The sequence below is a fragment of the Passer domesticus genome, chromosome Z (assembly GCF_036417665.1).
Source record: "Passer domesticus isolate bPasDom1 chromosome Z, bPasDom1.hap1, whole genome shotgun sequence".
In the NCBI taxonomy this organism is placed as follows: Eukaryota; Metazoa; Chordata; class Aves; order Passeriformes; family Passeridae; genus Passer; species Passer domesticus.
This window is the reverse complement of record NC_087512.1, coordinates 77633162-77659500: the sequence shown is the minus strand read 5'-3', so window position 1 is coordinate 77659500 and position 26339 is coordinate 77633162. Positions and strand designations below refer to the sequence as shown.

Here is a 26339-nt window from a genome sequence, read left to right as displayed (position 1 = left end):
CAGGCGGCTCCCCCGGTCTCCACCTGAAACGTACACTGGACTCTGCTTTTCCTGCATTTTTCTAAGAAATGAGCCTGCCACCTCTGCTCTGCCCGTTTGGTATTTGCAGAAAGTATTTATATCCCCAGATTGTTTTTTTGTTTGGTTTTTTTTTTTTCTTTTTAATTATCCTGACACTGACATGCCTAGCTGTAGTTAACACAGTTCTTAGTTTTCCACGGGAGAATGGCAGCTAACCTCGTCTGATGTATTAATACCCCAAGGAAAACCTTTAGTTGCTCAAAAGTCAGGCTTTCGAAGTTAAAAATAACTTCAAAAGAAAGAAAGAAAGAAAGAAAAGAAAAAAACTAAGCATCTCCTTTTGGTCATAGAGCAGAAAACACCCGTCTTGCCACCATGCAGTATTTGCCCCGGAGCAAACAAGCCTGGTGGATTGAACTACAGACCTCCAAAAAATCTCATCCACTGCCAAAGAGCCACCCCTCTCCAAATCCCTGAAAGCGGATTCACAAAGGAAAAGGTAACTCCACAGGCTCCAGGCATCCCTGTCCAGCTGCAGGCAGAAACCCTGCATCCACTGCAACAGAAAGGATCACTGGGAGCAGCGTGGGGCCACTCATCCTCCTATCATGATGGGTGCTGGAGAGACACTAGCTCAGAAAAAACACTTCAAAAAAAAATACCTAAAGTGCTTAAGGCAATTCTTCATATCCCCATTTACTAAAGACAACTGGACTAGATGTTAGCAGCAAAAAATGGACATCTGTGCAAACTATTATATAACAAATCCATCCTTTTAAGGGCAAAAAGTCACATGTTAAGGTTCACCTAGGACATCAGTTAAACTTGCAAGTCACAAGTCACAGTATGAAACACTCCCAAGCTTTCCTCTAACTGTTATAAGAAAAATTACATTTTTACATCCGTGCATATCAAATTCACCTTGCAGGTTACACTACAACTTGCTAAAAAGGGATGGAAAAAAAAAACCAAACAAAAAAAACTTCATTATTTAAATGCTCTTGTAGAGGGCTGGATAATACTCATGGTTCTCACAACACATTAGCTGTTTGTAAACATCCCCTTTCTTTCCACAAAGGGAAATTTGAAGAGGAACTGCAGCTGAACACCCAAGATCAAGACAAGTGATGAGTGGTGATGAGGAGGTGCCAGTCTGCCCTGGTGCCTGGGCACCATATCCCCGGACTAGAACTGGCTGCAAAACTGAGTTTGTAGCAATTTATCCCCAAGAACTCCTAGTCAGGTGTCCATTGCAGTAAAATGGAAATAGAAAAGGTTATACACAGAGTATTTGCATAACAGTAACATCTGCAGATAATGTGTGAAGCAGCTTCAAACACTGTTGACCAAGAACCACGTCACTTTTGAGTGCCTTTGTCCCAAAGCCCAAGCAACAGAACACGCAGAAGAAGGTACAGTTAATCTGGGAACTGGTTTGTACTTTCCTCTGCAAAAAGAGATTACACGTTCACAATGCAAATAATTAAGAGATGCTCGAGTTCCAGATACAAAATAAACATTTTAGGGCTCAGCCAACCTGTCAACTTCATGACTCCTCAAGAAAAAACAACACTTTCCAGAACAGGTAATTACATTTCCTTGTTAGTTTTAACTTTTCACTGAACATCGTAGCCAGTTTATTAGAAGGTGTCTCAAGGAATTTCTTCTTCTCTTGAGAAATTGACGGACAGAAAGGAGCCAATACTGAGGTTTAACACGATTAGGTGCTTATGGTTTTATGGGCTAAAGGATACACAAAAGGGAAATACACTGGCCCAGCAGGAAATGAGCCAAATGTCATGGACCATGAATTCGTAATAGTTTTCAGGGTGATACCAGAAAACAATCTTCAGTTAGGAAACACCTGATTCAAGAGTGTACCTGAAAACTATTTATAGGCTCCTCGGCTTGATTAGAGGGAAGAAAGAAGATTAAAAAAGCCTGCAATAACCTAGTAATTCCCACTGACAAGCTGGGATTTTCCACGAAGAATATAACATGATTTTTTTTTCTTTTTTTTAGCTCTCCCTTTACTATTAATCATTTTACTACTGTTTTACTAGGCTTTCAAATGGGAGTCAAGGCAATGGAACATCTACACGTAATTTTCTAAGGTAATTAAAATGCAATTAATGTAATGGTGACAAACAGGAGCCAATATCAATACACATGGTTTTAAAAAGGAGCTACCCATGGAAAATAGAAAGATTTTGTATCACTGGGGGAAATAATCACAGCCTGCTCTTTTACTGTTTCTTCATACCAAGCCTACACATTCTTGTAATATCCTTCTGAAACCATGCTGCTGTGGTATTTTGTCAGGCTAGGCCAGCAAAAATCAGTCTGTTTTCAAAATACATCTCAGAAATCACAACTTCTAATGGGAAGCCTAGTAATAATTAAATATATAGTTAAGTAATTTGCATTAGGAGAGCTAAAAAGTGGTATTTGCTATATTCTTCATAGAAGAATAGCATTTACAACAAAATTAATATTCAAGTCCGTAACAAAATGCTTGAATACAGTATTAGAAAAGTACATAGTTACAGCTCTTGGTTTTTTTGTTTTTTTTTTAAATAGGCAACAGTTCAGCTTTCTGACATTCTTCTGGACTCCCAGCACTGGTTCCTAACACTTTAGCCCCAAACGTTTGCACTATCAGTACCCAGGCCCTAAACAGCAGAAGGTAGCAAACCCAGCAAAATCCAATGCTCACAAGCTTCTGTGAGTAGTAGCTACACAGAAAAACAAAAACATTCAGCAGGAGAAGTGTTGAACAGACATTACTAGGCAACATTATTCAGGCTGCTTGTTGAACCACCCAATCCATTTTCAGTCTTCTGAAGAGTTTTCACAGCACTTGGCACCTGCAATCCAGTAGTCACTGTGAGCCCTCCACACCAGATCTGGGGGAGAAAAAGAAATAAAATGTGCATTATGAACCAAACACATCTCTCTCCTCCCATCCCACAATTAACTAGCACAAACACAGCTGCAAGCCCTCTGTAAAATATTCTAATCACAGAGATGCTGATTTTTAAATCCATAAAGTCTAAGATGCTTCACATATTATGCTTCATAACTAAGTTTATTACTAATACCTAGTACTCAAATCACTTGCTCCTAACTACAAAAATTCTTTGAAGGCAAATGTGCCAGCAGCAAGTAGAGTGACAGTGAAAAGCAACTCTCTCACTATGCTCTAGTGCCTCAAAGCAGTGCTTATTTTTGCTATGTCATCTGGAATTATGTCATCATAAACATATTACACAGAAAAAATAAAACTGAGAAGCTTCAGGGTCACAGGTGTCCATCACTTCTATTCTGCACATGAAAGAATGCAGTCTTTTAATGATTATAAATAAGTTTGAGAGCTGTAATTAAGCAGTTTGTCATTTCCACTTGTCCTGCTCAGTCAGTAAGGCTGCTGTCACTCTGTGAGGGGCTGGCTGTGTGAGGTGCAGAGGGACAGCCTGAATTTTGGCAAGCAGCTGTTTCCCCAGATGACTTGGGAACTGAACTTACACGAGTCAGCCTTTGCTGTGCTAGGGAATGGCTAACACATGCATCCCAGCAGCTCTGGAGCTGCTCTTTTCCCCCTATGCCGAAAATGATCAGCAAGACAAATAAACAGCTGTGAAAAAATCCAGACCTGATAAAATCCCAGGCCTACACACTCAGCTCCCAGAGCACAAAGCACTAGATGGCACCTTACAACGCAACTGAGGCCCTCCCAAATCAGCTGAACGAATTTCTTAAATCATTAAAGGAAAACTAATAGTAACTAATCCTTCCCCTGTGTGTTTTTGGCAAGGTTTGAGCCTTTAACACTGCAGAAAGCTGTCACCAATTAGCTTAGAGTGACAAAAAAAGATTATGCAGGGCACTGACTGGCAAGAAAATCCCACTGAGCTTTTCAAGATGTGAAAGGTGGAGACTTTTTTTCTGGAAAACTTCTGGTGCTGTTCTGTCCCATGGCACCTGCTCTGATGGCTCAGAGCATCCTGGATTCCATCAGTTTGGATCAGTTATTGCAGTGGGCTCATCAGCCACTGCAATGTGCTATTAATTTCCTATACACAAATTTAATTACTTGTATTTACATAGCTGAGACATCCAGGTGCAGAGTCCTGCTGAGGTGCCACTGTAAACACCACACAAAACCCAAAAGAGAACAGTTAAACACTTTTAAAAATTAGTAGCCAAACCAAGTGTTTGCAGTTTCTATCTTTAAAAAACAATTAAAACTGCATTCAGTGCTAGAAATGGCAAGATTTTATAGATACTGACCATGAAGCCTGGTAGCAATGGTTGGGTAAACTTTGTTCGGAAGGTGTGTAACAATGCCTTTGAGCTTGCATTATAAAATGAGAGCTGACCTAAGAGAGAGAGGAAGACAGAGAATAAGTTGAAATTCAGCTTAAACAGAGTTTAAGCTAAGATGCAGTTGCTGTCTAACTTGTACAAAAAATTTTATTATTTTCCAGGACACACTAAGTGCAGTCTGCAAGAGTGAAAATTCACCATTTTCCCTGAATTTCAGTAGCTCTGTCACACAGATGAACTCTGTTATTTGACATGACAAGCACTTTATGGTCTGTGTTGTCATGCTGGATCAGTCTGGAAGTAATGCACTTCCTCAGCCTTGGACTGCTCCAGCTCAACAGAAAGAGTAATTAACTCTTTTTACTAAATCTCTTAAGGTGTAGTTTACCTCCATCAAAGTCACAGTATACTCCTATTCTGTCTGGGACAGGTATATCTAGAGTCTTTGCTTTATTGTTATGCTTTGCTGAGAAGGTGGTTTGCAGCCAGTTGTTGATATGGATGCACCAGCTGGAATTAGTCTTTCCCAGCTGGTCAAACTTCCCCGGGTTCCTGTAGGTTACTCCCACGCTGTAGGATTTGCAGTCCTTCTGGGCTCTCACTTCCCAGTAATGCTGCCCACTTTCAACAGCAGTGTCTCCTATCAACAGAAATACATTTAATTACAGTTGAGTGTGGTTAATTACAATTAAGTGCCTTTCTAATAGGCACCAGTGATGTCTTCTCTATTTTAAGGCAAAGAAACCTGAACCGTAAGGAACAAGAAAATTGTATAATAGAACATAAATATAAAACAGTATTATGAGACTGTATTTATCTATGCTTATCACAACAAGATACATTTAACACCAATTTATGTTTAAAAGCAGTGTATGTCAGTTACTAAGAGCTTTCTAACCCAAAGCAGAGTTGAAGACAGAAAATTCTGCTGTTACATGGGCAAACTGCTCCGGGCAGGACAATGTGGAGTACGCAGCCTTAAACAATCCCAAACTTTCCCTCTAATTCCTGCCTGCTCTGCCCTTTCCTAAGGGAGCAAACAAGCTCAGCTCACCCAGCACTGTGTAGGATTCACCAGCGAAGCGATCCCGGCTGCCCCTCGCCGAGGCCCTCGGGCTGTTTGTGGATCTCTTCGGAGACGCTGTGCTGCTTCTGCAGGGGAGATCAACCACTCAAAACTTGGACAACACCACAGAAGTGCACACTCAGGTGCCCCCGAGCGCCTCAGGTGCCAGAGACACACACACAAACACTCTGGAAATGACACATTAGTTGATGCCTCTAGCAGCATGCATGCACAACAGCTGAGAGGGAAGAGGTGACAGAAGAAAACATACAGAATGTTGTGAAAAAACAGGTTCAGAGGCAGCTGAGAGTGGAAACAGAGGTGGGGGGAAAAAGCAGATGTGTGGTTTGAATGAAACACTTCAGGATGGAGAATAGTCTAATGAGCAATCAAGTCGTATAAAAGAATAATTTTAACCTAATGAGGTTTTCAAACTTTTTTTAACCTCTGTTAGGCCCTCAGAAATAATTACCAATAATTTAACCATTAAACTGAGTGAGGGCTATTTGAAATATTCCTCAGTAGGCAGAGAATCACATCTGCTTACTACTTTAAAGGCAATCAGCAGCAAAGAATTGTAACTTCTCAGAAATAGCTGTACTGTTTTACAGTTTAATTTCATTGACAAAAACCCCAAAAAAGTAGTCAGTTTCTGAAATACACTTGAGAAGTAATTTTCAATTTCTCATCCTCTGCAATCTATCACACATTAGCCTTGGAAGAAATACCACCTACAAAAGAGTTTTCTCTCCAACTGCTCCTTCAGCTACTATTTGGTGAACCTACTTGCTACTTTTATGTCCATTAATACAGTGAAATTCAGCTTGTTTTCTTTCCAATTCATTCATTATTCTCAAAAACCATTCCAGGAAGGTTTGGGACATGTCCCTTTTTCCTAATAAACCACCAAAATAAAGTCACATGGGAATCAAAAGCTAAGTGACATTAAGCTGCTAGATGTATGTATGCTAAAATCTAGTTCATGACCAAGTTTTTTTATTCCATTTATAGAAGCCTACAAAAAAATAAGTGATGAAAAAGCTGTTTATTTGAGCATTACTATTTAGACAACTAAGCTTCCAAACTGCTCACAAGAGATACATGAAGGGGTTAAGTGTACAGCTGCACCACATCAAGTGCTTTTGGATTCTGTAAATATGGGGGATGCTGCAGTTTACTTACCAAAGGAAAAAGTTAGCAAGTGATAGCATGAAAAAAAAAAAATAGCAAAGCCAAGAATTAAAGCATAATTTCGGAGGGAGGCACTCTGCAGATTCCAACCTGCTTCATGTGCATCAGACATCATCCACTCACATTCCCAACAAACGCTGCTGAAAATTTTCTATTAGACACAGTGCTATGCAGAAAGCAATGTGGCAATGTGGCCATTTAGAGACTCACAATAAGAAAAATGCAGGCACTTTGCTAGAATTTTCTCAAGGTTAAGCAAGCATTAAAAGCTTCTTGGTATAATTTACTTTGTTCAAGTCTGTAAATGGCCACTGCATGTGCTTTGTCCTCTCAAAATTTAACAGCCTTTATCAGTTCAGAAAATTACACTGACTATTTGACATAAAAGCTGCAAAAAAAACCAGTTGCTCAGGCTTCTTTTCCTCCACAGTGCTTATAACTTCCTTCCAATGGAAGGGAGCAAATTTCATAGCAGGAAGTCAGTTTTGTGCCCTTTTTCCAGTAGAGCACAGTCCTTATTAGCCAGTAACTGACATATTTCTTCCAATATTCAGGGGCAGATATTCTTGTCTCATGGTTCAGGATTGTTGCCTACAGCACTGCAATTAATCCCCATTTCCTCATCCATTTCAGACTATATTCGACACAAGATGTATTCTCTTCTGGAGAACAAAGGTCAAGGAAGGAGATCAGAAATTATTGAAAGGCTTTCTTCTGGTCTAACAAATGAAAGAAAATTAAGAATTTTGTTGCCATTGTGTATTTCCAACTCTTAAAAACTGCACATTTTTTGTTTAAAGTAACTATACAACAATTTTTACCCCCACTTCCCATAGGGCCAGCTCCAAATTTCTCTTCTAACACAGACACCTCACAGATGTTTTTAGGTGGGAATAAAAGCCTCCTACAAGAACAAAGCTCATCTAAATCCCCTGCTAGAACAGGTCAGTTTGAGATGCAAAATTGAACATGTGACCACATCCTTCCACCACAGCAGAGCCAAGAACTAGGAAAGTTCTTTACTGACAGCTACAAAGAGAGACCAAGGTGTAAAATTCCCTGAGCTGAACAAGTAGGAGCATCTCCAAGACATTTTTTAAACTTAGGTTAGTACAAATTGCTATAATTTGTCTAGTACAACAACTGAAATTGAATGGCTTCAAGAGCTTATTTTGCTTTTTATATAAGCTTTTCTTTACTTCTGATTTCAAATCAGAGATAGATCCACCTGATAGATGAATAACGGGGGAGTAAAACCTGTAAGAACTTCGGATCCTGGGCACTTCTTTTGATCCCATAACTTCTAAAGCAGCAAAAGAAAGCACAATATCAAAAACAGGAAAAGCAATTTCTCAGAAAGGTGTTTCACTAGAAAAACAATGAAAATATGTGACACTAAAAAACCACAACTGCACAAAGATTAGGAGAATATTTTACCTAACTTTACTTCTCAAAAAAATGGACTGCTCATTCAAACACTTGGTTCTGCAACTGGAATGCCCATGAAGCTTTTAACATATGCTTCATCCTCTTAAAATATGTAAAAACACTTACTTCTTACCCTCTGAAGTCTAGTAACAGCTACAGCACAAGTTCAGAAGCAAAGAGGTTTTTGAGGTTCAAAAATAATCACCAAAAATATTTTAAGAGTTCTCAGAAAGGAGATCTTTATCATATTTGTAAAAAATTTCCTAAAGGGTTAAGAAAGCATCAATATGTTCTGTAAGTAACAGGGATCTTTGGATCAACATTAAAATACACAATGCCCTTCCAGCCATTGCAAATCAGGTTTCATACACATTAGCATGAATCCTTCCAGAAAAACTCTCTTCCAGTCACTGGAGAATAAATCATCTCTGTGAATCCAAATTAAACTGCAAAATAACTTCTAAATTCGCATGTGCACTGTTACTGATAAAGGCTATTAGATTTGTTTTTCATGACACCAAGCAAAGGAAAGTAGCACAAATTCCCAGGAAAACTAGGTGCTAGATCCTAGGAATAAGAGGTATATTATCACCTTCTATTGCTCTTCAGCAGAGGTTTCTGGCCACTGTCGACAGAAATAAGTAGTCATTAAAGAACTGGTGTAGCACTACAGTAAATTATCCCCAGTTTTAAAATGCCAATAGAAGTTATCCTATCATGCCTCTGGCAATATATGACTGTGGAGAAAACATTTGTTCATAAATTATCTCAGACTGTGACTATGGAAAGCCAATAAACTGTGGCTGAGGGAGTAGCCAGTTGTGTGGACCCATTCCCACAGAGCATCCCCAAAGCCCAGGAGATGAGGCACAGACTGGGAGTGGGGCCAAGGGCTCTGCACAGATCCAGCTGGACACCAGGCTCACAGCCCTCCAGGTGAGGAAAATCCACACAGCAGGACAGGCTGGGGGACACCCAAGGGAAGAACAGCTCTGCAGAAAAACCACTGAGAGACAGTTTGGGAAGCAGAAGCTGACAAGAACGGTGCCCTGTGCCCTCGTGGCAGGGCTGGACAGCCAAACCCAGCCTGCAGCCCCAACACAGCGACCAGGAGCTCAAAGCAAGTGACTTCTCCTCCTCTTTAATGAGGTAACAGGAAGGGGAGCAGAGAGGATCAAGCCAGGCTGTCCTCACAGGGGTCACACTGGTGGCTGAGAAGCACCTGGGAGTCACTGCACCACAGGGAATTCCAGTCAGGTGCCAGGATATTCCTCCCCTCCCATAAAAGAGGTCTGGAACAGAGGGCTAGCAAGTTAATACATTCCTCATCCACACATTCTTCATCCCTGGAAATATTCAAGGCTCAGCCACAGTAGGCAGAGTTAAACATTCTTCCAACAGTGTTTATCCAACGACTCAGAATAGCAGACATCTAACAACCTGCCAAGAGCTCTGCTGAAGTTAAGTGCTTTTCCTGGATGAAAGCAGTATGTTTAGAGCTGCCACATCCACAACAGTTATGTTTCATTATCCCTTACCTTTTGCTGTCTGTTCTATTGGTACTTTTTCCCCTCCAATGAGGGTTTGAGATAAATTCAGACACTATCTACACACAGTACCAGTTTTATTTAACCATTTCTTTCTCAAAAGGGCAAGGCAGTTAGCTCTTTCCTTATTTTTTTATAGTAGAAATACTGTCTATTGACTAGAATTGACCTGCAACACTAGTTCTGTAAACACAGAATTACATCAGTTGCCTGTTCACATTTACCTTATCTACTGCCCTGGCCTTATGTGGCAAGGTTTTAGTACCAGGAGAAGGAGAAGCTAGAGGAGGTGGGTGGGTAGCCAAGGTGAGTCCATCACAATTATCCCTTAGCTCAGTACACTGAATGATACTCTAACAAATGCATTTTTGAAATAACTAAATATTCTTTAACAATTACAACACAATTCTAGCCTCTACATCAGTGTGACAGAGGAAGGGAAATAAAAAAAAAATTTAAATTTCTTCCAGAGAAACATTTCTGAGTGAAATTCCTCTCATGTCCCACTGTCTCCAAGTGCTTTAATTCCTGCCCTCTTCCTTTAACTGCCAGAAGTGATATGCCAGACACTTACAAAACAGAGTTCTTACCTGTTTTTATTTTCCTTCCCTTTTATTTTTTCTTGTCCTTTGCCTCCAGTAGGATCCCATTCAACGTAAGTGTCTTCAACTTTCAAGTTCGGATGAGATGAAGTACTGTCCAAACTGAACAGAAATGCTGGTCAAGAGAAAACAGAAAACAGTGAAATGGTATAGTGGTTATTCAGAGAAAATTATAGAAGCAGTAGTAAAGTTATCACAGAACTTTATTGAGCCTAATGGAAACACCAGCCTTCAGTCTGACACTTGGAATAAAAAAAACTAATACAACAGACTGAATTTCCTAAATATATTTACAGACTGTTCTATAAATGTCCTGATATCATCAGATATTACAATCTGACCCTGAAAGAACATATACTTGAGATTTTTAAGAGTTCAGAGCTCAGAAATGCACAAGTGTAAACAAAATTTATTTTCTCTGGGTTGATTATTAAAGAAAGTGAACTAAGTGTTCACCCAGGAATAACTAAAATAATATGGGAAGCATGGTAACTGCCCAGACAATCAAAACCAGAATTACTTTTCTGGTACTGGACTAGGGAATTATGTGGCTATTAAACAGATACTATGTCTCTGACAATGACTGTTGAGTATCAAACAAGATTATTCAAGAGTATTAAAATAATTATAGAAAAGTTACCAGAATGCCCACCAGCTCATTCCAATTCTATACAGCTTTATTCTTATAAATAGCATTCAAAAGGAACAGAATTTTTACTTATATAAATTATACAGTTGATACCAGTCTTTTGACCTTTTACACCAGACCTGGACGTAAATCAAACCTCAGGATCACTCTCTCACCTTAACAACTTTGTGTTCTGTCACAATACATCCCTTCCAAGAAATTTCTCTTTCAGTTTATTTACAAAATGTTAAGAAGCCACTCTAACAATTCTCTGATCAACTAACTTCTAACACCATGACCACACGCCTCAGGCAGTTTGAAGCTGCCAGCTTTTTAAATATTAACAGTAAACAGAAACTGCAGCTACGAAGTCAAGAAAACCCTTTCCAGCAACTTCTAGTTACAGAATGCTGTCTGCCACCAATAACAGGATAATCACACCAACTGTTTAGATGCCCAAAGAGTCACCCACAACATTCATCCTTCTTCTTGCTGTATGTTGGCATCATACAGCAGCACATGGGACTGTCACTCCACAGTTCAAAGCAACCAATGCCAAGCTTTGGGAGAAAGTGACATTAACTGCCCCATTTTTTTCAGGGTCTGAATGCCAAAAGGGCAGCTCTGTGCCAATAAGCTTCTTAATCCTTTACAGTTGTTTCCTTTTCCACTTAGGAAGTGTTTCAGCAGGGCTCATGCAGAAGCAGACTGAACACAACAGGTTCATGTAGGAAGGCAGAGAAGTTTAAGTGCAGGATTTTCACCACAGATAAGGTTCAAGACTTTTTCAAACTTTACCTTTGGTTTCCAGAGTCACGGGGTCAGAGTATTCACCTGCCACAGCTTTGTTGCAAGCTTGTACTCTAAGGTTCATGTACTTTGTATCAAATTTCAGACCTACAAAGCAAATGTTTACAAATTTGAAGTTGTGTTTATTACTGATGACTCCTACAAGACTAAGATCTGTCCCCATGTATCTGTCTTTCATTTACCTCAATCTGCAAAAAACATGCTTGAAGACCAGTGTGAACTTCATATAACACACAATTTTTGATAAAACCTCAAAGTCAAAATAAAAGACAGAACTGTTATTGTACAAAGCACCCACAACTGATGTGATATAATGGCAGCTTCATTACATGCAGAAAAATGGGCATTTTGCAAAACTTCCAAGCTTAAAGAGTTATATCAATATTCTTGGGTTTGAAGTGTAAAAAACCTATACCTGATAATGTGTATTGAGTAGCTTTAATGTAGTCCACCAGCTCCCAGCGCTGTTCCCCTTTTAGTCGAGGGAGCCCATCAAAGTTGGTTTTCCTGTACTCCAGCACAAAATGATCAATTCTGCTGTCTTCCTCAGGCATTTTCCACGATATTGTTATGCAGTTGTCAGCAACCAGACATGCTGCTACATCTATCTCTGGAGCTTTAGGGACTGCAGAAAGACAAGCACACAGGTCAGTTTGAAAAAGAGAAGGCTAGAGTAGAGTGGACATAAAAATATGAACCTACATTTGGATTAAACACCACACAGGAAGAACACCAGGAAGCACACTTCTGTTCCTATGTCTATGGAAGGCAAGTTCAGCTGCACCCCTCACACAGCATCACTTGTACTTACTTCCATCACTACAGACACTAATATTTTCCACTAGCTTCTCTTCAGTTACCCAGTTTTCCTTTCTTTTCATCCCTTTGCCTTGGAAGGAGGGGGGAAACAGTTCCTAAGGTCCAATAAAGACTTAGGTTTTGTTTACAGGCAAGAGAACTCTACTTCCACAAAATCAAACAATGCCTAAGTCTGTGGAAAAGAAGTTTTGGAAAAAGACATTTACAATTTGTAGAGCCTAAAGGACATGCAAGGAAGACTTTTGATGAAGGAAATGAAAAAGAAGTTTTATTGTTTTCAGTCTGAGCTTTTGATGTCTGAAGCACAGCACTACAGTTGAAAAAGCAAGACTGATACCCAAACAGTCAGTTTTCCTGTTAACAAATCAGAGGCCCATTTCAAATTCCTATCTATTTAACAAGGAAATAAGTATAGGAAGGATCATACTAAATAATACCTTTATCTAGACAAAACTTTGTTCTAACTTGCTGTTAGATCTTTGCACTCCCATTGCTGTTAAACACGTGCACTGTGAAATCCAGGGCAGTGACTGACACCCAGAGTCCAAGACTAGAAGGTGAATTTCTGCCTGGACACTGCCAGATGACCACTAGGAATAACAGTGGTCATTTACTGCACCTGCTACCACATACTGTATCTGCAACACATGGGGCAGAAATGAAAACTGATGCTGCCAAGTCCTTAACAGATTTGGATTCGTGACCTAGAGACGAAACAACTTTACATCCCTGCCAGCAGTGCTCTTGTCAATATATTCTCAGTAACAGCCAAGGGCAAAGTGTTTTAAATTGGAAAGCAATAGGATTAAAAAGGCATGAAAGATACACACTGGTCTAATGCACCTAAGTTTACTATCAAACAGGAATAGATAGATTAATACACAATTTGTAATATGGTGGTATCACTGTACTAGTGGACTGTCCCTCCCTTGTATTTCAGACTATGTCACCACTCTTGTAAGCCATGTCTAAGTTTACAGTTTCACACAACACTGCTGCACATGAGCAGGACTTTGGGGGGCACTCACGATCAAGCTGGCATGGACAGCCCTAAGAAACCTCAGGTAACTTCACAGAGTACAGAGGAACTGACAACTCATGAAAAAACTTGGTCCAGAAGACTCACTCTCACTTCTGAGATCAATACTGCTGTCCAAAACAGTGTCTTGTGCAGAAATGAACACAATAAAACTAGAAAACTCTCATCCTCAAGGTATTCAATTTAACATACCATGAGTAAAAATGAATTTAGGTACTCTGAAAAATTTGCTTATTAGGGCGCAAGAGGTGCAATTTTCTTTTGTTTGGTTGGTTTAAATATAGCAAGCTGTTCACATAGCAACAAAATAAACACACTGAATATGGTTTTTACCTGGCAAAAACTTCACAGCTTGGAGCATCCGCTTTTCCAGGGCAAAGTCCACCATCATATGAGTCATACTGTCACTGACTTTTGGTTTCAGAGAGAGGCGGAATGCCGAAGCCACTGTGGCACTGAAGCCAAGAAAGCAGCATTAGCAAAATGTATTTCACATTGTCAAGTCCTATATCCCATTTTCCAAAACAGCAATCAGACCATCTGTATCACTGACGTCAAACTACCGATCAAAGATTAGAACATTTTTCTAACACATAATTGTTTACCATTTAGCACACTCAAAATAGAAAGTTTTGCTAATGTGACTGTCTCAGAATAATGGTGTGATCTACCAGCTGTTCTATATCACTAAGCAAGTAAGTACTCATGAGATGACTAAAGATGAGTTTAAAACTTTTTACTAGTGACAAAAAACCTGGATAAGAAACAGAACAAAATTCACATCACTTGACATAAATTCAGCAAGTATGAAAAGTTTGAAGTAGTGCAGACTCAGGATCATGTTTATGCATTTCTAGACAGAAATTAACAAGCTGACTATGCTGATATTATATCTATCTATTAATAATCTTATCAGGGGAATAAGAAATTTTTCAAGCTGTGAATTAGGACATGCAAGCACCAGACCAGTTTTAGAAGACAGACTAAACACTGAAGAACTTTAATTCAACGAAGGAAATGCAGAGTCCTGCACCTGAGCAAGAGTAACCCCAAGCACCAGCACAGTTCAGCGTGATCTGCTGGCAAACAGCTCTGCAGAGAAGGACCTGGAGGTGCTGGGGGACAAGGAGACCAAGGGAAGTGCCCTGGGAAGGGCATTGCCAGCAGGCCAGGGAGGGATCCTGCCCCTCTGCCCAGCCCTGGAGGCACCTCTGGAGTGCCCTGTCCAGCTCTGGGCTCCTCAGGGCAGCAGGGACACCGAGCTCCCGGAGCAGAGCCAGCAAAGGCTGTGGGGTGGGGAAGGGCCTGGAGCATCTCCCGTCACCAGGAAAGGCTGGGGGAGCTGGGGCTGCTCAGCCTGGAGAGGATGAGGGACCTCATCCCTGTGTGTCCCTGTCTGCAGGGAGGGGCAGAGCAGGGCCCAGGACCTGCTCTGTAGGGACAGTGGGACAAGAGGAATGGGCAGGGACTGATCCCAGGAAGTTCCACCTGGACACGAGGCAGAACTCCTTCCCTGTGCAGTGACCCAGCCCTGAACAGAGTGCAGGAGAGGCTGTGGAGTTTCTCACACTGGAGATATTCCAGATCCTGGACACAACCCTCAGCCACGTGCTCTGGGATCACCCTGCTGGAGCACGGACATTAGGACAGATGGCCCACTGTGGTCCCTTCCTGGGATTCTGTGAAGCACTGCTCCCATTTCCACTCCTGAAATCTTAGCTGAGTACTGTTACAAACACTCCCAAGACATTTTTTTACTCCAACTACACCATCAAAAAACTCATATCATTCTCTAACTCTGAAGATACCAGGCCATGAAGCAGAATTGGAGTAACATTGATCCAGACAGCATAGAGATCCCAACTCCTCCTTTAAAAAAAAGATTCTCAACTACAAAATAATATACACACCACAAAAGTCAACTGCCAAGACCTGAATCCATTTTACAGCCACTCATGTGTGGCTCCTTTAGAACACCTGATACATATTCCTTCCTGCACTCCACCAGAATGTAAGAGAGATTGTATGCTAACCACAGATACATCAAAGAACACTGAAAACCAAAAAAATCTCGTAGTGTGGAAGGAAGTGGAAATGTGAAGTTTAATACTAAAGATATATGCAAGTCAGGAGTGATGAGCTTTGCAGTTCTGGGGTATGAGACAATTATGAGACTGAGCTGGACATCATGAAAGACAATTCAATTGATTTCCCAAGACAAAGCTGACACTCTGAAATTCAGCATGGGCTGCCTAGCACATCAGTGCTCAGCCAGATGGGAAGAGAAAATCTCTCCTTAAGGAAGAATAATCCTTTTATTAGCAGCAAGAAAACACCAGGGAACAGTGGGCTTCAGACAACTTTTTAACTTCTGCATAGACACAGTCTTGGACAGAGAACAACAAAGGATTGGGTGATAATTTCAAGAAGCCAAAAGAGGATGCTCATTACTGACAAAAGGTGCTGAAGAGTCCCTTCACTGGCACTATCCACTCTCCCTCTGACCTGTTAAGGATACTAAATCTTTACCTCTGGAAAAGCAAAGATTAAATTAAACTCTAACAATTACTCATTTTACACAGGAGGTCAGAGAATTCAGTAAATCAGAGCCTTCACTAAAAAACCTGCACACTGAAAGCCAACCTATTTGGTCCAAAAATAAGCTACATCCATCTCAAAATATTACGTACATCATAGAAAGTTTTCTGAACTAGAAGGTCATAGTTTTGGAACAGAGTTAACATTCTTCCAAGTGAGGAAAATGGCCTTAATATTGATTTTGAAACAGCAAAGCTTTGCTTTTTAAACAATTGTTCAAAGAAAAGCTACCAGAAATAATTTCATTGTACTAGTGTCACCAGAAGTATTTCCACAGCTACAAGACTTTTTACATTTTGAAGAAAAATTAGCTAGCAAAAATCTTTAAAGAAACAAAAAACCCAACAAGATTCTCTCACAACTAAAAGGGGCAGAATCAGCTTGAAACATCATTAAATTTCAGCCATGAGGTATTAATAATAAGCTTATTAACAATAATAATTAATGATATACATATATATTCAAAGACATGATAATTGCAGCAGCAGCTGATGCAGAGCTCCACTTCCCTGCATCAAAAACATATTTTTTAAGTTATGGAAAGTCAGGAAAAACCATACGACATGAGCAGCACAGAAGTTTTTAGTTCCCTCTCAGAAACTGTGATAACTAACACTTAGAAAAGAATGAATTTGGTTAAAGCTGACTATGGCCCTTTTACAGTAAATGCATTTTCAAGGATAAGATTAATGCAAAGACACAAAAGTGATAGATTTTGTACTGTACCTATCTTTGATCTGTCTGGCAGCCTTGATGCATGTCAGGGAGAAGAGAGAAAAAGTAGTTAGTATTTCCATGCAAGTATCAATGGCAGTAACATGCAAGAAGGCCAAGAACAATCTCTGCTGCATTGCTCAGATTTGAAGTTCAAAATGAGTTTAACATCTTCCTCAAAAGAAACTGTCCTGTGAAGCATGTTAATAGCACGGGTTAGCACAGCAACACTGTAACACCTGGGAGGTGAAAAAGCTGATTTCCAGAACCACACCAAACCAACTCCAAATTACTCAACTTTGTGAGTATGACTTTGTATTTTTAGATTTTTCTTAATCAGTCAGACTTACTCTCCATGGTTTTTTAAAAGAGCTACAGGACCAAGCCAATAACATTTAACTGGCATGGTATTTTCTGTGAAACTACACAACTGCTTATTTGTGGCACTAACCATGCCTGACTTGCTGAACTACACACCCACAATGCCCTGATAAATAAGACAAAAATAGGACTTAATTCTAACTTTTCCTCTGAAAGGTAGGAAGTGTAGTTGGAAAAGTATAATCAAACTCTCTCCGCATGTCAGCATTCAAAAATGACAGCAAATAGTTCCTCTCAAATAAATAACACTGAAGCAGATGACATTTAAAAGATAAACATCAGCTGGCCATGCGGAAAGACAAAAATCTCTCTCCTTCACCAAAAGGAGCTACAAACCTAAGACAAAAGATTATTGCTGAAGTAGTGAGGGCTTGGTTGTGTCTGTTGAAGCCTTACTTCAACACTGCTCCTTGATCCAGCTGCTCATTCAGCTGAATTATTTTCCCTTTCAAAGGGACAAGAATCATCAGGCAGCTTCCCAATTTGAAGTCCAAAGTGGAGAACTTCCCAATTTTTCACTAAATACAAATCACACTGAAAAAAACAAGGGAAATCAGGCTGTCCCTGCTACAAAACTGATTCTATGTTCCTAAAGTGGGAAGCAGAAAATAAACCAAACCAAGTGTTCAGAAATAATTTAGCTTAGGAGGTAGCTTTGCTTTACCTCAAAACAAAGTTACTGTAGGAATTACTGACTGATTTTCCTACATGATATAAAACTTCCCAACAAAATCCTTGGGTTTCAGCTCCATGTCTTGTAAAATATGGGGCAGCCAGGACTCAACATCTTCTGCAAGACAGTCCCAGCTTAACTTCACTGACTTTAGTTTGTTTCCAGGCTATGGACAGAGCTACAGCCCATCCCTGAGGAGCTGCCCAGCAGTGTCTGGTCACACCCTACCTAAACACTGAACCCTCCTGCAATCTGCCACTCATGTTCTTTTGACTTCCAGGAAAATTAATTCTGAGAATAAAGCCATAAAAATATAACATAAGAAAAAAAAATTAAAATAATCTTATGCTAGTTGCTCCTGAACTGATTTACTGGAGTATCCAAAGAAAATTTGTGAATATACAAGAGTCAGGGCTGGAGCTGCCCCTTCAGAAACACTTGCTATTCCTACCAGCAGAGCAATACAATTAGCTGCCTAATAACCAAGGCAATATTACCTTAAAATGTCTTCCCCAAATGCACAAATGTAATACCAGTATCAAATCCTGCATACTGGATTTCAGTATCTTAATCTTCAGACTCCAAATCTGAAGAGGCTTTCCCCCAGCAAATGCTCAGCTAGCTTTCCTTGGTGTGTTTGATTGGGAAAAAAAAAGCATTAGAGAGATCTGAAATAGAACAACTTCCAAGAATGTCAAAGCTGCATTTTGCACAGAGTTCAAAAGCCAACTCAATTTTTTGCTACAAGGCAGAAAGGACAACTCCAGCTGAAGAAAAATACTGTTTAGGAATTGCAGTTATTCGAGGCAAATAAATCAAAGCTGACACCCAGAAAGCATGACAGCACACAAACATGCAGCCAAAAGGTAAAACTGACACAGGAAGACAGCTTTCCCCCTTGTAAACTGATTTGTGTCCGTGTTCCCATTAAAATGTAAAGAGAAAAAAATTAATTGGGCCTTGGATTTGGCGTGGCTGATCCCACTGCTACCACCAGGATTACTGTAGCAAGCATGACTGTACTGATTCAGTGGACATGTGGAACTGTTTCCTTAATTTGCAAGAATACTCTTCTAGTTAGATACATGTTATTTCACCCTCCCTTTCTGGGGTCATCCGTGCAAGTTTGCTTAACAATAACAGTTGTCCAGGAGAAGGCACTGTATTCCCTCCCCGTCACCCTAAAGTAGGAAAAAACCAACTTATTTTATCAGAAACTGCATAAAAATTCAGGACTACAATGTTTAACTTGGCTTTTCAGCAGCGCACTAACTGTATTTCATATTTTATATGCCTGTCTACCCTCACTCTAAGTACACCTGGTAAGTTTGCAGTGTCCAGGAGAGCAATGCAAAGGATATTTCAAATCAAGACAGATGTCAACACCTGTCTCTCACACATCCAGGCAATGTTTTCTACCTCTAAGAGCTCCACAGGGTTCTTTATGTCCAGTGACTGCACAGCAAGTTCCAGCAGCTCTTCTGAGCTCTCAAGGGCACGGCTGCACTGGCTCAGCTGATCCTGGAGCAAACACAGAAAGAATAATCTGCTGTATTCCCACCAAAACAGCAACTTGTGAGGCACCAGTCCCAGGAACTACACGGATTTGTTATGCATTTGTGACAAGTTATTCCCTTATATAACCAAGGCCTCTGACAGTGCCCTCACTTCACTGTGCTTGACAAGTGCACAGTGATACTTGGCACATCCCACAGCTCCAAGGGGGGGGCGAAGCTGAAGTCTGACTTAAAAGCCAGATTTAATTTCAATGTCCTGTTTCCCCCAGCTTCAGGGTTTCAGAAAGCAGAGAAGTAAACACTTATACTCATGTGCACTACAATTTCTATTTACAGGACTGCACTTCATCACTGAATGACTGTGTAGCAATAGCCCTGAAAAAGACAGTGACTTTACCAGCTCTGGAACTGTCACAAGACAATCCTGAAAATCAATATTGCTGTGTAACAAATGGGGATAGCACAACAGGAAGAGAGGAAGTTTTAAAATGCTTCTTTGCAGCTGCAAAATTTTTTCAGAAGGGGTTATTTATTTACCTTCAGAGCTTGAATTTTACGAGCTTCTTCTTGCTGAATAGTGTTGGCCATGCTCCCCTTCATCTCATGCAGGACAGAATACAGACCATCAAACTCCTCATCCAGCTCGCTGATGGCATTAGAGGAGTTTGCCTGAGAAGAGAATTGAAAATGCTGTTTAAACTGGAAACGCTGCCAAGAAACTGAAGGTCACACAATTCCCTACACATGTTTTGCCATGACCACTGGATAACTTGTGACTGCTTTTCAGCTTATCAAAAAAGGGGAAAAATATTATGAATGATCTGTCTCCTAAGCAGACTCTGTATCAGGATATATCAGAATGCTGCAGTCTGTGAAAATTCCATGATACTCAAACTTGCACAAAACCAGTACACTTGGCAACTTTGTTCCATGCCAAAAGCCTTGATATTCCTCACACAAACTGTATATGGATTGCTAGATGTTTGGAAGGAGGAAGTTGCTCAGTTCCAAATAAAAATATTTCACTTGATGCTAAAAACTGCACTCAAGAAGGCAGTGTAAAGATTTGCTGGATAATTTCCATTTCTGCAGCCAACCTGACTCAGCTTTAGGACGAAACAACTTTTGGCTGATTGACAGGCTGAATGAACCTAAACCTCATCCTCTTGCAGATGCTTTAACAATCATGTCTAACTACAAACTTGAGCCCAACAATTGGAAACTGGTGAAAACAAAAAGACTAAAGAATTTTCTCCCAAGTACCATTTTTCAGTCTGCCAAACAGAGCAGAAATCTGAAAATACAGACTATTTCCCACAAATGGGAGACTCAGATCATGCATCAGATTAAAGATTATCTTTCCCACAAAAACGGAGTTCTACAAAACCTCTTCACAAAAAATGCAAGACTACCACACCTGTCATATAGAGACAGAAAAACATTTTAATTCTTAAGTTTGTCTAGTTTCCAACATGAAGATGTATTTTGAACTGGATTCTCACAGCCCATCCTTTAGACACTACAGAGTTTGAGACTAAGAAAAGTGCAAAGGTGCCCCCCTCCCTCAGATACAAGCTATGAGCCTTAAAATAAATACCTGAACATTTGATATTGTGTGGTTCAACATGTCAATGAAGTTGTGAATTTCATCATTTTTGTTCACTAGAGTACTGACAATCCTTTGCAGAGTCTCCTAGAATTAAAAAACAAGTAAGAGAAGTTGTAAAAAATTGTCTTGCAATTTTTTTTCAAATTAGCACCACTTCAACATGCATGAAAATTCATCACAGACATTTCAGCTGCAGCAAATTCAGTTCTGATGGGATCAGAAAATGCATTTTCTCAGGACAGAGAAAGACTATTAAACCTCTAGGAAGCATTACACTAAATTAAAGATCTCCAGGTGTTAGTCTGAGAGAAATCAAGAACCTGCTTTGAGATACCCCACTGCTTGACACGTTTTTCTACCTAAGTCACCTGCACCAAAATACCCACTGGCACCACAGCTTCTCCAGATGAGAAAGCTGGTCCTTGTGCAGCCAAAAAAAAAAGAACCAATAAAGAAAATTTTAAAAGCTGGTAAAAGGAAACCCAGAAAAAAGCTGAGATCTCCTCATGTCAAAAGAAGATACTGTGAAATAACCACGCTGACAGTTTATTCTACATGCAGAATAAATCTGTAAAAGTGATTTGTAAACTTAATCTGCAAATGGGAGAATATTTTGGGTGAGTAACTTCTATCTTCAAATTAAAAGTGACCTCAAAGACGAAAGCTTCTGACAGCTGAGAAAGAGAACCAAGGTTATTTCAGTGGTGTGCATCCCAGCTGTTCAAAAAGCAGCAGATTCAGCTTACAAAACACACCCCAAGGCAGAAAAACTATTAAAGGACATCAAAACTTATTTTAAATTAAATAAGACCATCAAGTCTAAGTTTGTTGAGCAGCTAGTCACATATTCTAAGAATTTGACAAAAACACATTAATGCTTGGTACTTAACTTTAAGTCAAGTTGTATTGCTCAAGAATTTTAAGTAAAGTTGTATTAATAAAGCATATCAGGATATGTAAGTAAAAATAAAGGGTGATATGATGAGTTAACTAAGAATTTTCTATAACTTAACTCAGGCTGGCTGGTAAGTTTTAGACACAAATCTAACTTTAAAAAGAGAGATCAACATTGTCTTAATTAAAACATTATTAATTAGCTGATCCAGAGTTTCAATTGCTCATCCTAATGTTGTTGCCTGATAAAATTTAGGAAACCAAGGCATAGGTAGATAATAAAATACACCTTGGAAACAACCAGACCACCAAAGGGGTGCTGCAGAAGTCCCTCCCAGAACCAATTTCTTAATAACCATGTACTGCCCAGACCACGTTTGTTTGCTAAAAAGCAAGAAAAATGTTTTATGCTTTCACAACACCCACGGTGAACCTCAACACTACACCAGATTTAAAGAACTTCTCTATTAGCCCTAAGATGTGCTCCTCCCTCTTTCCTCTGACACCTCCCCAGGCAGTTGCCAACAAATCTAAAAGATATTTATGGGTTCTCCAGCCCCTGCCTGTTTAATAGTGCCATACTCAGGAAGTCAAACCACAAGCAAAAAAATCAAATTTTAGTGCTTTTGCCACAGGTGTTGATGGTGTTACACGCAGAGGTAACAGAACAGAGAGCAATGACTCAGGTCTGCACTCTGGGGAACAGAAACCTTGGCTTCTCACAGAAAACAGAGGCACAGAAAATCTTGACCACTTCATTACCGAACCTCCTCCTCGCCTGGCGAAAACCGAGCGCGTTTGAAGGCAATTCTGTAGACACCAGAATGCCAGATGAATAGCCATTGTCCAGCCAGCTGCTTCTGCATTCACCACTGACCAGGGGCAATTGTTGTCACAGGCCAGACAGCCTGGAGATAAGCCTTAGATCCTATGAGCACAACTGTCAATTTGGATGAACACGGAAAACTCACAATCCTCTTTCAGCACGGGTCTTAGGGCTTACTCAGCTGCAACACACGGGGGAAAAGTGTTCCTGTGTGCAGCGCTGAGCAATGCTGCTTGGTTTTATAGCTGCATCCTGGTTAAAGGGAAACATTTACACGTGGGGAACATTTAAAAGGCCTTTACACAGCCACACGCACGGCAGCAATTGCAAGCCAGCTGTAAAACAAGATCTTCACCTGAAGTTACAGCAAACTGACTAAAGGTGGGCTGGTATGGCTCTTTTTAAGTAAGCTACCAATTTCTCTGTCACTTAATTCAACCAGGTTTGGTGAAATTTTAATGAGTTTTGTTGGGAACTCCCCATGTGTGGAGACATGAGGCTTGGCTCCATGTTTCAGAAGGCTGGCTTATTACCTTATGATATATATTATATTAAAATACTACATAAAAACTATACTAAAATAATAGAGAGAAAAAGATCATCAGAAGGCTTGAAAGAACAAGAATAGAATGAATAACAAAAATCCTGTGACTGCTCACAGCCTTGGCACAGGTGGCTGTGATTGGTCACTGATTGAAAACAATCCACATGGACCAATGGAAGATGCACCTGTGGCCTTGCACAGCAGCAGATAGTTATTGCTTACATTTCTTTCCCGAGGCTCCTCAGAAGAAAAATCCTGGCAAAAGGATTTTTTCAGAAAATATTATGGCTACAGAGTTTGAATTCTCTTTAAAAGTATGCACCAACAGCAAACAGAATTTTTCTGGAACACCAGAGCAAAGGCAGCTTTTAGGAACCACTGTCTTACTCTATTTCCCAACATAATTTTCTCTTCACTAATAAGCAATAAATAGATTTCCTTCCAGACACACCATACATGCCAATTAAAAACATGCTCCAGTGTTTCCATTTCTTCCTTTAAGGGGAATTTCTGAAAAGCCAGTATAATTTAATAGAAAAAAGGCTTCTAGAAAAATTACTGATGTAAGCAGCAAAAGAGGCCTACATTAGCTTATAAAAGAATTGCAACAGCACTAAGCCCAGTAAAGTTTCTTGGTATTTCTGCACCAAAGGACATTTAATTCTACTGCCCACTGAAATACTGAATGCAGTATTTCACAGAATTCTATTACAACCAATTTTCTTTGAGCTTTCTCTCTGACCTCCATGTGAGGTCAGTTTCAAATGGATTTTCAAAGCATTATGAAATGTTTATTACAGAGGTAATTTTTGCTGCTCCCAGTGAGCTTCATGATGCTTTTCCCTTTTGTGCCCTAATCTTCCTCTCTGAATCTAATGCACTTTGCTAGGGAAACAAAACAAAAAGGAAAACAACTCAAACATGCCACTGGTAAAGCAAGAGTGTGGACGAGCAAAGGATTAAGAGTAAAAAAGGATAGAAAAAATATAAAAGGGAGCCCTACAACATGTAGTTTGCAGTCTTGCCAAGTGGATAAAAACAGAACATCCAACTTTGAGTGTAACTAACATGATATGGCACCTCTTGAAGCACACAAGCAACTCATAAAAACTAAATTCTGATAAATGAAACAATCATGGCAATGCAGCATAAGAAGCAAGTTACAAAGCTGCTCAAGATCATACTGAAGGCTCACGAGCTGCCTGCATGCAGAACAGTTCCTGAAGCAGTCCTGGGTCTAGGACAAAATCACGAGGCATTATAACCTTCATATCCAGATCAAATTTCAAGGAGGTCGTGCTTACTTGGCTTCCATTAATTTAAACTCCTGCACTTGTCAACACAGTGAGGCTGCCAGAGTTTGAAGAGCTTCATACAGTACAGGTGACATTACCAAATTAACCCTTGGCAGAGGAAGTACTGTAAAATACGAGACCCACTGCAGCTTCACTGCCGCATTCAGAACCTTTGGAACTCAAATATCATCCACGACCCCGCTCAGAAACATCCCTAGAGCACCCACAACAGGGGCAGTCCTCGTTTACTCTTCCCCCAGAGGGACAGATCTCAGGTGGAGCAGGCAAAGACAGACCCAAATCCACAGTTTCTACCAGAAGCACACTTCCTATGGCACTCCGCACCTCACATGCCAAAGCACACCTTCAGAGAAACTAGCTGCCTAGCATAAATAAGTTTTATGTAAAATAAGTTTTACATAAAATAAGTTATACAGAATGGCAGTATTTTGTGATTTAGGGTGCTGCTCGCTGAGGAAGAGGAGCTGGATTTGGCCTTGGGCTGCCAGCTGTGAACTCACAGCAAGTTCTGTTGTGGCTGGGATACAGATAATTTCCTCAGCAACTTCCCAGAAACTCCTACAGTGCTGTCGCTTGGCTCTAGCGGGAGAAAATCACACTGATCTGTAAATTTCATTATCAGCACCAAATTTCTCGGTCCACCCCACACACAAACCCGTTCCCAGGCTGAGGAAAGCACAGCTCCCACAGGACACAGGGCGAGGAGCCCTTCTGCACCGAGGGAATGGCTCAGCCACAACTTTTTGCAGAGGAATATCTGTTCAAAGAAAGCCCCGAGGCTTTGGGGCGAGCATCCCTGCCCTCCAGCGAGCTCCCCGAGGGCTCTGACGGCAACCAAGGGAAGGAAGGAATTACAGGGCAGCAACCACAGGGGGAAAATATAAAAATAAAAATCCCCAACAAAACCCTTTTATGCCTTAGTGCCCTCCAACACCAGATTACATCAACGGCAAACAGAAGGGCTTACGCAGGCACCGTAATTACTTACGACAGCAATACACAGAATGAAAGAGCTCCTCAGCCGCTGGAGCACTTCATTCCAGAAACAGGGAAGAGCCGGGGGCTGGGAAGGATCAACCCCATCCCTGTGGCGGAGCAGGGGACACCGGCACGTCTCCAGGAGGAGGGAGACACACCCAGCCGGGAAGCGCACCGGGGATCCCTCACAACTCCGCCAGCATCCCTCCCCTCCCGCACCAGGCCGAGCGCCGGGGAAACGCCGGGGAACCGCGGGGGAAAGGCCCTGCCGGGCGGCCCTCAGCCCCAGCCCCGCGGCGACTCACCCGCTCCTCGTCCATGTCTGCGGCCGGGCCGGCGGGGCGGGGACGCGCGGGGCGGGGACGCGCGGGGCGGGGACGCGCTCCCGGCGCCGCCGCCGCCGCCGCGGGGTCAGCGCCCGCGCGCCCCGCCCCGCGCGCACCGGGCCTGCGCGCGCCTGCGCGCCCGCCGCCGCCCGCCCCGCGGCGCCGCGGGTTCGAGTCTCGGGGCCGCGGGTTCGAGTCCCGGCCCCGGTGAGGCGATGGGCGGCGGGGGCAGCGCTGCTCTCGTCGCCTTGAGAAAGCATCTCAGCAACCCATATCAATGCTCCAAATCCATAGCAACACCCCCAATCCATGGCAATACCCCAAATCCATACCAATAACCCAAATCTATATCAATACCCCCAATCCATACCAATAACCCCAATCCATATCAATAACCCAAATCTATATCAATACCCCCAATCCATACAAATACCCCCAATCCATACCAATAACCCCAATCCATATCAATAACCCAAATCTATATCA

At 41.1% G+C, this 26339-nt stretch overlaps 1 protein-coding gene across 4 annotated transcripts; it reads right to left on the bottom strand.

Moving 5' to 3' along the window:
• Positions 1-240: 240 nt before the first annotated feature.
• Positions 241-25904, bottom strand: FSD1L (fibronectin type III and SPRY domain containing 1 like). Of its 4 annotated transcripts, XM_064402983.1 has the most exons (14): positions 25833-25903; positions 20958-21053; positions 19898-20029; positions 19263-19364; positions 16802-16824; positions 13811-13932; positions 12035-12244; positions 11608-11706; positions 10170-10296; positions 8625-8657; positions 5402-5499; positions 4736-4987; positions 4312-4400; positions 241-2927 (listed from the first exon to the last, which is right to left on the bottom strand). In XM_064402983.1, exons 1-14 carry the CDS (start codon positions 25845-25847, stop codon positions 2808-2810), a joined length of 1518 nt encoding a protein of 505 aa, XP_064259053.1. In that variant the 5' UTR covers positions 25848-25903; the 3' UTR covers positions 241-2807. The 4 variants fall into 4 exon arrangements, with proteins under 4 accessions (XP_064259053.1, XP_064259056.1, XP_064259057.1 ...); XM_064402986.1 differs by lacking the exon at positions 8625-8657 and having other exon boundaries at positions 5402-5496; positions 25833-25904; XM_064402987.1 differs by lacking the exon at positions 8625-8657 and having other exon boundaries at positions 5402-5493; positions 25833-25904.
• Between the last annotated feature and the right edge of the window lie 435 nt (positions 25905-26339).